This window comes from Aulonocara sp. 'chitande type north' Nkhata Bay, linkage group LG8 (genome assembly GCF_057382095.1).
Source record: "Aulonocara sp. 'chitande type north' Nkhata Bay isolate Kocher_YH1m ecotype deep benthic linkage group LG8, A_spYH_male_GT1.1, whole genome shotgun sequence".
NCBI classification, from domain to species: Eukaryota; Metazoa; Chordata; class Actinopteri; order Cichliformes; family Cichlidae; genus Aulonocara; species Aulonocara sp. 'chitande type north' Nkhata Bay.
The window spans coordinates 22,835,638-22,846,582 of NC_141351.1; the positions used below are offsets into that span (position 1 = coordinate 22,835,638).

A 10,945-nucleotide genomic window follows, 5' to 3' on the forward strand; every position below is an offset into this window, starting at 1 on the left:
ATAAAACTGAACCACAGCTCGGTGTCCTTGTAGTGTGGAGAAAGTGTTTTTTGGATGGTTCACGCTTGGTCTAACAACATTACAACAACAGTTAACATTTTCTCACGGGCCAATAGAAGCCTTGCCATTGTCTATGAGGGAAAACGGTCCTTTCAGGTCATGTTACAGATCGTATTGAATAAAAAAGGAAGTCTATCCAGTCAGATCAACCTTAAAACCCCAACTAGACCAAAGGAGCGTTTATTTATAATTCTCTTGGCAAACTAAAACCCCCGAACACAAAGCTCATCGCACACCGCTTTGTAGCTTGGCTACTAGCAGACATTTTAGTCTCTAACTACATAGGTAACCTGGAATGTGTTCACCACCCCTCACGTCAATCAGGAATATTCTTCACTCCTAGTCATTGTCCCGTTAGTCACTCACCTCAAAGTTGCTCGTTGGGACCTGCCCTCCTCCCGTCACTAGTAATAGTTTTGCTGGATTTCTTTGACCTCTCGTGGCTTACTGTTGACACCACTTGAACCTTTATAACATTGACATATACAGCTGGGCTCAACCTCACTAATGGTAGTGTTGGCTTAACCGATGCTCAGTAATGGTCTAAAACCTAACAAACAAAAACACTAACTCGATGATGTTGGTGTTGCTTTTCTTGGATTCCTTTGACAACATGTTGGCCTCTTAAATAAGTTCTTGAGCTAAACTGTTCTGAGCTGCGTTTGGGTCACCGTAATCGTTCCATTTCACCACACAGGCCAGTAGGTGATCTTTTCCTAAAGGTTCAAAATCCACAGTTTGTGCAAACATCAAACAACACTTCAGCAGTCAGATGAATATAATGAATTGGATGTCTTCTCCCTGGCTGTTGTACAACAGGTACTGTGTGCTAATAACCTGATGAAATTATCAGGAAGTATCTCAGCTCTGTGCCTCGACAGGGAAATGCTGCTTGGGGAAGCATGTGGAGGGGAAACTGCCAAATATCTGTTTGGCTATCTCAAACTACTGAAGATAAACTTGGAAATTCATGTGGATTTTGCCCCCTCGTGTTTTAGTGTAGTCTCACATTTAATGGCTCATGTAGACAGGTGGGATAATTATAGTCAGCAGCAATTCAGCATATGTGTGACATGTGTGTTAAAACAGGTATTTAAATATCCAAACTGATCCTTTAAGTCCTGCTTCAGTGCGTGAGCTTTCTTAATGGTGTGTGGAGTGTTTCCACCTGGGTGACTGAGTTTTTGGAGTCTGTAATGATTTAATTTAATTGCCAAAGAAACATCTTAATTGTTTAGTTTAAGGACAGACCAAACTAGTCTTCACTCATGTAGTGCAGCGAGGGGCTGTCACGATACTTGATGTCAGCTAGAGGTAAAGTTACAGGATCGAGGAGTCTGGAGGTCTCCCATTGAAGGATGTGAAGCACTATAGGACAATTGTAGTTTAAAAAAAAGTCAAATCATTGCAATTCTATCAGTCACACTGATCTGTAATGTTGCTTAGAGCCTTTCAGGCTGAAAACTGGCCTGATGAGGGACGACTGTAAATGAAAGCACGACTGGCCTGAATGCTGTTAATGCTGTTAGGTCTAAGTTTTTATTCTAACCTTGTGCTATCAGAATTTGGGGAAAAAATTCTACTGAAATTCTAACAAGCTAATAGCACAAAATGGCTTAAATAAGGATTAAAATTATATAAAGATCAATAAAATGGAATACAATAAAACACCTGTATTATATATTATGGTAATAATAAACAAATCTGGAATCAAAATAAATACAATGAAGTAAAACAAGCACAGATTTAAACAAAAATATGAACTAATATTATTGTATAAAATAAGATATTAAAATTACTTTTACTTTAAAGAACTGAGTGGGTTTTTTTAACCTTACTTACCAGATGTCTCTGTATTTCCTTATTTCTGACTGTTTAATAAACAAATGTATTTTATTCTGATATAAGTGAAACTCCAATTAAAAACAAAAAACCTTTTTTTTTTTTTTTTTTTTTTTTTTTTTTTTTTTATCCCAACAAATTCAACTTAATTATACTGGATTTTTTTTCCTGTATCTGTGTATATTTAAAAAACAAAACAAACAAAAAACCCTCCAAAAAACTGAGAACTACCCAAGATGCTTGGCATCTTTCCTCTGAGGAAAATAACCAGAAGTATTATTTATTTATACTTTTTTTTTTTTTTTTTTTTTTTTTTTTTTTGGTGTAATGGGCTTTAATTTGCTCAAGCATAAATACTTTTGGTCTATCAAAAATCTAAAAATATCAGGTTAATGCCCAGACAACTTAACAAAGACCTCTTTGCTTTAACTACATGTGGCACAGTCGTGGTTGCTTGGTATGTGTGGCCAGTTTTAATTCAATTCAGTTTTATTTAATACAGCGCCAAATCACAACACCAGTCGCCTCAAGGCGCTTTATATTGTAAAGTAGAGCCTACAATAACTGACAGTAGATCAGCTGTGCAGTGTTGACACTTCAGTCACATTTTGAGTTTTGATTTTGAAATGTGACGTTATCGTGCCACCCCTTACTGCAACACGTAAGATTAAATTAATCTTTAAATTGTAAAAACATCTGTCTGGGTGTGTTGGGGCATTTACTGTGCTAGTGAGACGACGATGATGATGATGAAGAAAGGAGGAGGAGATGGTTTTGACTTGTTGATTTGCACGACTGCTGGTTCACTCTGATTGGGAGCTTCTCTTTATGTCATAATTGTGTTTTCATGCATATAAGCTTGTGTTTTCTAACCTGAGGTGGCCTCCCCTGCCTAAAGTTTTACTGATTGATTTGATCTGCAGCTGCTACTTCTTTTAGATTTACATTTAACAGTCTTATCTGCTCCTGTGGTGTGGGTGTTGGGCTAGCCGTTAGCTTCAGTAAAAACAGAAACTGAGGAGGTGGCTGATAAACATTCAGCATAGCCTGACACACTCATAAGAGAGATTTATGATGGTACCTGGTTACCTTCCCTGAAGCCAGTCGGTATAATTTGGGGAACTGAGCTCCTGTAACCCAGCCTCTCATTACTACTGTCTGTCTGTACAGCTTTGAGTGTTGACCAGGTTTGAATTTTTAACACTCAAAGGTCACAGTTTGGTATTTAACTTAAATTTAGGCTCATTATTTGTGCAAAATGTAAAGATTGTTAGTATACCCGAGGGGTTGTAAAGTCAGATAAATTAAGGTAAACTTTGAAGAAAGATCCATTTAGAAATGCCCTAAATTAAGTTGACTATAGCTTCAGAGATGCACAAACGTTTTTCAGCATCTGTTTTTGATTAAACTTTATTGTAAGCGTCCAAACAGACTGTAGAGAGACGCACGGTGACTGGCTGACTGACTCAACCCATATATTGTGTGGATTTGGCTGCAGGAAGGCCAAATAATATTACTGAACACTCTCATATCTATTAGATATTACCACATCTATTATTGAAGCTGTAGAAAATGTAAAAGGAAAAACAAGCTTGCTGAGACTAGGCATAAGACTAAGCTTTACATGTGCTACAGCTGAGTCACTGCTGACTTCTGGCTTCATACAAGGTTGGAGAGGGAAAGTTCACACAACTTCCTCTAGTTTATATTCTTCCTGTCCTGCTTGGCCAAAGTGTACTGTCACGGTCCAGAGGAGGTGCAGGAGCCTTGTTCCCTCTCAGACAATGTGAATTAAAGTAATTAAAAAAAATATTTCTGGACATTTTATCCAATGAAACAAAACCTACCCTGGCTTTAAGTAAGAATTTAACTGAAAATCCATCTTATCAGCTTTAGATACCAGACTATTTGGATATTATTTGGTTGGTTTAGAGATTACATCCCCAGCCCTATGTTTTTACTTTCATTACTGGTACAGGTTTTGGGATGTTAGCCAAAAGTTTAGAGTTTAAACCCTGAGCCGTCCTTTTGCTTGTGAGTAGGGTAAACTAGTCTTCGAGCTCGGGCCGAGGTGTTTGTCATCATGCTTTTCTCCCCTCTTAATGCTTTTCTTTCCTGTCTCATAGCACAGCTACAGCTCAGCAGTCACTGTCACAGAGACATGCTGTGCTGGGCTTTGTCACTGATATACAAGTAAAAGGTTGGATGCATTAATTTGAGTAACGAGAAAGTCAAGTCCACCATGAACGTATGGATTTCTGTCCAATTGGAAAACAATCAGGGTTTGTTGGGAGGTTGTCCCATTGTTTAGTTGTGTTTGATCAACTAGACAAAGCTGGGCGAGTTAATAAAAGTACCCAGTACTAAACTATATCAATTAAAGGGTTACAAGAGGTTTGATTGTTTAGCAGGGGTCAATTTCTTTTGAAGATTTCCTTTGTATGTGCTGCAGAAGAGGGTGTTGAAGGAAGTTAAGCGTTAAATAACTGGACTTGTTACTGAGAGGTGTTTTTACTGCTTTCAGTTTGAACTGCTACTTTCTAAAATAATATTAGATGCTAACAATAATACTTGGTGTAAAGCATGTGTTTTTACAACCAGTAGATTATCAAATATTTAATGTGAAAGTCAAAGGTGAAGATTTGCCTGTAGTGTTTTCTAACATAAAAAAAAATGTGTTTCATTTGCAGCCGGCTCCGTCTTTGGTCCTAAAGACTCACCAGCCAGTGTAGTCGGGGGCTTGTCTACCCCAAACCATCATGATCCGTGGAACCGTCTCCATGGTGGCCCGCCTGGATTCTCCGCCGGACCCAGCTGGGCTAAAGGAGCAGATAGGAGGGACGAGAGGGAACGAGTGAAGGAAGGCGAGAGAAGAGACATCCCTCACATCAAGGATGAAAAGGACAGGTATGAAATTAAACTGGTTTTAAGTCAGTGTAGGTTCTAAGTCATCCAGGTCATGGGAATCTTAACTGCTTGAGTTAAGGCAGCTGGACTTTGAACTACCAGCCATCTACAAGTCTTGAGATCTATTCTTACATCATTTACTTGATGGCAAGGTTGGCTCGTCGACTTCATGAAACTAAAAGTTCATTTGTCTTTAACTTAAGCCTTTAAGGCTAATTTATAAATAAAACAATACATTTTTTCTGTATTGTGTGGCATTATTTAGTGTTAATCTCGTCTCTGCAAATAGAATGCAAAAGTAATCACTCTGGGCCAGACTAAAAGCATTTTATTCCACAGTGAAGCATTACAAAGATAGGACAGCTGCTGGGCTTAACTGTGTTACCCCTGTTGGGTATAGTAGTCTGTAGGTAATGCCTTTGATGGTAAGGAGGCTGTAAGACTTGCAGTAAGATGCCTCAGGGGGATCAATGCAGTGCAAGTACAAAAAGTTATGTCCCCTTCGTTTTCAAAGCTATCCACTGGGCACGATTGGATGGTGGGTCATATGTTGGACTTCCCTGTTCCATGGTGTCCTGCTTGTTTTGCTTGGCTTTCACTCACAAACCCAAACACATGCCTATGACATGAGATACAAATGCACAATTAAGTCTTTGACGATGGCTGAAAGATTCATTCAGTCGTTTTATTTTACATGCATGAATACAGTCATGTTGGAAACCCACAAATATTCGCTTCTAACAACCAACCAAACAAGAAACAGTACAGCCGATACCTTGAGTCAAGTTACAGTTGCATATATTGACTTACCAGGAGATCCACAGAGTTTTAATACATTTCAATGCTGCCTTTATTTAAACTACTTATTAAAAAAAATATCTGTATGCTTGACCGTGAGTTGTTGCAGACCAGCCAGCAGCAGGCAGAGAAGGGAACAGAGAGGAAAAACTTTTGAGTGTGTGAATTTACTAAATTAATGAACACGTTTGAGCTTGCATTAAAACCACAGACAGACAGCTGTTTATTCTAACAGTGGTGAACACAGCGCCCTTTAACAGCTGAGGTTGTGGGAAGGGAGTCTCTCTTATTGTGTTAGACAAGTTATTTACCTCGAGAAAAGTGTAAACCGTTACCAGCAGGTGCAGGGGAGGGAAATAATTATAGATCACCTGCTGAATTTGTAAGTTTGCTCACTCATAAAGAAATAAGCAGCTTCTAATTTTTATGGTCGTTTCATTTTAGCGGAGAGAGACAGAAACTTGACCAAAACTCCAGAAAAAACACACTACATAAAAATTACAAATTGACTTGCATGTCATTGAGTGAAAAAAGTATTTGATCTCCAACTACCCAAGCAGAATACTGGCTCACATAGATTGTAATCCCAGTCAATCAATTACAGATACTCCTGCCCTCATCTTGTTATGTATAAAGCACACGTGTCCACACGTTGATTTTCTTCCATTACGCTATTTTGGTGAGAAAATAGTGCTGTCAAGAGATGTCAGGGAAAGCTTGTAGTCCTGCAAGAAGCTTGGTGGGAAGGTGGGAACTGTTGGTGCGATTATTCAGAAATGGCAGAAACATAAAATACGTTTGCAGCCCAAAACTGCACGGGAGGAGCTTGTTAATGATCTGAAAGCAGTTGGGACCAGTTAGCAAGAACACCATTGGTAACACAGTACACCATGACCCAAAAAGCACCATCCCCACAGTTGAGCACGGAGGTGGAAACATTATGCTTTGGGGCTGTTTTTTGTGCTAAGGGTATGCGACGATTTCACCTCACTTAGTGGCCAATGATTGGACCCATGTACTGTAAATTCTTGGACGAGAACCTCCTTCCCTCAGCTAGAAGACTGAAAATGGGTTTTCCAGAATGACAATGGCCCAAAACGTACCACCAAGGCAGCCAAAGAAGAAGCACATTAAGGTCATGGAGTGGCCTAGCCAGTCTCCAGACCTCAGTCTTATAGAAAACCTGTGGAGGGAGTAGAAGCTTCAGGCAGCAGCCAAGACACCTATTGGATTCAGTTTCTGTAAAGAGCAGTGGTCCAGAATTCCTCTTGAGATGTGTGCAGACCTGGTGACAAACTACAAGAAACACCACTGTGCTTGTCAACAAGGGTTTCTTCACCAAGTACTAAGTCATATTTTGCTTGAGGATTAAATACTTATTAAACAATCTATACTTTTTGTTGAATGCGTATTTTCTGGACTTTTTTTCCAATCTTGTGTCTCCCTCCACTAGAATAAAAGAATCAAAATATTAGAGACAGTTCATTTCTTTTAAAGTGAGCAAACTTGCTGCAGTGTAACGTTCACAGAACTGGAAACTGAATTAAATTGTAATCTATGTGGAAAACTGGTGTGGCAGGTATTAAGCTCTACTGCTTCAGGCCTCCAGTTTTAATATTAAAAATACAAATATCAGGAGCTTGAATGTTGTTTAAATATCTTCCAGCTGCTTAAAAATCTAGCATCCCCTGAACTTTGTATGCTTTTTGTTTCGCAGAGACATGCTGTACGGCCCACCTGTGAGGATATCTCCAGTCGGTCCTTCCTATAAGCCCCGCAGCAGCACCCCAGTCTCACACATCAATGGCCACAGCAGCACCCTGGGGGGGACCATTGGACCTATTGAGGACCTGACACGCAGCTTAAACAGAGACAGAGACCGCGATAGAGACAGAGATGTGGAGAAGAGGCCAGTGCTGTCTACGTCTTCAAGGGGGCCTCCTCTTGGATCTTCTTCTTTAGTAGCAGACAGGGACAGGCCGCGGTCTTCCTCATCTTCTGTGCTCACTCCTCCCCCACCTTCTAACCGCTCTGCCCAATCTCCCTTGGACCTGTACCCCCGCTCAATGGCTTCCACACCGCACAACTCCCACAACGAGTCCTCGCACTCCCAAAGAGACGGTAGCCTTCCCTCTTCCTCCACTGCTTCCTCTTCTGTTTCTTCATTGTCTCAGACCAAGAAGCCTGATCGGACCTCGACGCCCCAGTCCAAACCTTCCATGCAAATTCAAGTGAAACAGGAGCGGAAGGAGGAGCCGGAGCACATCCCCATCTCCCACCATCCCCTAGCACCCAGCCACAGCTTTGACCGCCCCAACAGCCATCCTCACCACCCCAGTTCTGGCACCCCTTCTTCCTCTTTATCTCTGACTCCTACTCCAGGTGTCCCTCTCCCACCACCTACTCCAAACCCACCTTCGCACCAGCAGATGTCCCTGCTGGAACGCACAAGAACCATTGAAGCATATCTGGGGGGCGCAGTGGGTCCTGGAGGGTTGGTAGTCGGTCCTGGTGGTGAACGTTTTCCCCACGGTCCACCTCAAGGACCATCACAGGGCGCACATAGCTTCCCTTGGGACCCGTGGAGGGAGCAGCAACATCAGCATCGTAGGGAGGCTTTAGCATTTCGGTCAGACCATCACCTAGCCCTGCGACCTGAACATCACCTGGCTCAGCTGTTCCGGCATCAGCGCCTTTTTGAGGCAGAAAGGGCCGCTGTAGCCGCAGCAGTGGTGCCCCACCCACAGCCTTCTACCTCTAATGCCTCCTCCTCTGCTGTTCGCCCCGACTTCAGCCTCATGGCGCATCCCTTTGATCGCCATCCTCAGCTCGGACCCCCAGGAGGTGGGCTGATGGATGAGGAGCAGCGGATCCAGATCTTTAGGGAAGACTATCGTAATTTAATGCACCTGCACCTCCCTCCTGGCTCTCACCTGTCCAGCCCCTCTCACGCTGCTACTGCCCCTCACCTGGATCAGCTTCACCCTCTCGCCCACTCTCTCCCTCCGGGAGCTTCTGGTGCTCACCAGCACCACCCGGGCTTCTACTCCCGCCTCACCCCGCTCATCCCACCCCACATGGCCAACGGTATCCTGGCAAAGACCACGGCGGGCTTGGTGGGACCTCTTCAGGTGGGGGCGCCGCCTCCGCTCATTCCGTCCGTCACCAATCGGTCGGCCACACCCCCCCGCAGCTCTAGACTCGCAGGTCCAGGTGAGCTGGCACTGTACAGCGCCCACAAAGACGCAGAATCCAGATAGTACAGGGACAACACTGGAGGAGATTAAGGGAAATGTCAGGATCACTGTGCTGCTCTCAACCTGCCCCTTTTCCTCTTGCAGACTACTAAACCCCGACCTTCCAATTACACAACCAAACCACCCCCGCACCCCTCCAAACAATGTTTAAAAACAAAAAAGGAAGGAGGTGATGGCAGGAAGGGGAAAAAGCAAGGCATGGAATAAGCCCAATGGTTCTATCATTGCAATTTAAAGGTACATGGTTTCTGTGCATCCTTGGTGTATTTTTATTTTATACTGAAAGTTTTCAGAAGAGGCAGAGGACAGCTTTTTCATTTGTCAGGTGAATTATTTTCCATACTTTTTTTTTTTTTCTTAAGCAAGCCTTTTCCATGTGGATTTGGAAACGACTTCCAGAGGGGATAAATGCCCAGGGGTTTGTCCACGGCTTGGTTAATTTATGGGATACTTCAAAGCCCTCCGCTACATGTATCAACCCTGCTTTTAGGTGTTGTGGGTGAGGGTTTATTTTGGAAATACAGTGGTAAAGTGGTCCTCTCTTCTGTTTTTGTTGGTGTGTCACTGCGCAAAGACAGATTACCGATGAGACCATTTCACGAAGATCATTCAGCATCGTACCTCAGTTTCCTGCTTTACCCCCCAAAATCCAACTTCAGACCCCTCAGCTTCAATTTTGACATTGTTTTGAAAAAACTTTTTGTTTTTCTTTGTTGGTTTTCAAAGGATGAATGGCGAAATGAACTGTGCTACACTGTGAACACAGTGTCTTTAGAGCTTCCTGTAAGTGTTTCCCAGTCTCCTCTTGAATATACGAGCAGGACCAGATTATAGTAGTCTAGAGAAATTGCCTTTGTAATTATTATTCTTAACATTAATTATCTTCTATAATAATAAATATATTCACTGTTATGTTATTTGTCATTGTTTTGGGTATCAACCAGTACTCTGTCCCCGGGTAGTAATGTTTCAAATCATCCAGAAAGGCCTGCTTCACAAAAAATTCTTCAGTGCTTGTGAACATTAAAGCCGCATCCATCGCAACCTCTGGCCTCTTCAAGAATCTCATCTGTGACTATAATGCTAAGAGAGAGAGAGGTTTGCCTGTGCGTCTCACTGGTTGTGTGTGTTATATCCATTTGGGAGTATGGGAGCCTTGTACATTGAACTGTCGAGTTGTTTCTTCAACAAAAGTAAGTTATATACACGGATAAGTGGGACGTGTGCTGAAGAACTGAAAAGGAAAAAAAACATATAAGGACTGTCAAAAGACAACTAGCAGTGGGTATCCTGAGAGGGAAAAGACTGGGTCGATTATTTTAATATGACCGTTTTATACCTTTCGAACCCCTCCCCTAGAGACCACAAAGAATAATTATTAAATGAATTGTTGTTTACACTGTTGTGTGCGTCTTTTGTCCTGAATCTTTAAATACACCTGCTCTACACTTCGTTAGGTAGGAACCACCTCGCCCCCTTTTACCTTCAGAACTGCTTCTTTGTGGCAGAGGTTAATCAAGATAACTATCCCCCTCACCATTACACCCCCACCAGCAGGTGAACAGCGAGACAGCACGGCTCCGTGCTTTTGTTTTTATGCCAAATCCTGATCCTACCACCTGAATGTTGCAGCAGGAGTTGAGATATTTTTCTGTTGTCAGATTTTGGTGAGCCTAAATGTACTGTAACCTGTTTCCTGTTGATGTTACCGTTGCCTTTCTATCAGTTTGAAGCAGTCTGCTGTCAATAAGGCATTTTGACCCAGAGAACTGCTGCTCAGTGCAGCTCTTTATGGTTTACAGTGAATGGTCTAAAGGGATGGTTGTGTGGGGGGAAAACTTCAAGGAGATCACCGGTTTCTGAAATGCTCAGACCAGTCCATCATCACAGTCAAATAATCCTTCATTCTGATGGTTGGTTTGAACTTCAGCAGGCTGTCTCCACAATATCTACATGCCCAAATGCATCGAGCTGCTGCCATGTGATTGGTTGATTAGATATTTGCATTATCGAGCAGTCGGGACAGGTGTATGTAACAAAAAAAAGAAAAAAAAAATAGCCAGTGATTGTTATTTAAAAGG

General features: G+C 42.3%; 1 protein-coding gene across 6 annotated transcripts in view; it reads left to right on the forward strand.

Moving 5' to 3' along the window:
• fbrs (fibrosin) overlaps positions 1-10,261 on the forward strand; it is a 33,320-nt gene extending 23,059 nt beyond the window's left edge. For all 6 annotated transcript variants that reach the window (XM_086304355.1, XM_086304362.1, XM_086304360.1 and 3 more), the window contains 2 exons: positions 4,593-4,809; positions 7,325-10,261. In XM_086304355.1, coding sequence (XP_086160481.1) covers positions 4,593-4,809; positions 7,325-8,867 — 1,760 coding nt within the window. In that variant the 3' untranslated portion in view covers positions 8,868-10,261. The remainder of the gene's footprint in view (positions 1-4,592; positions 4,810-7,324) is intronic.
• Positions 10,262-10,945: the final 684 nt, after the last annotated feature.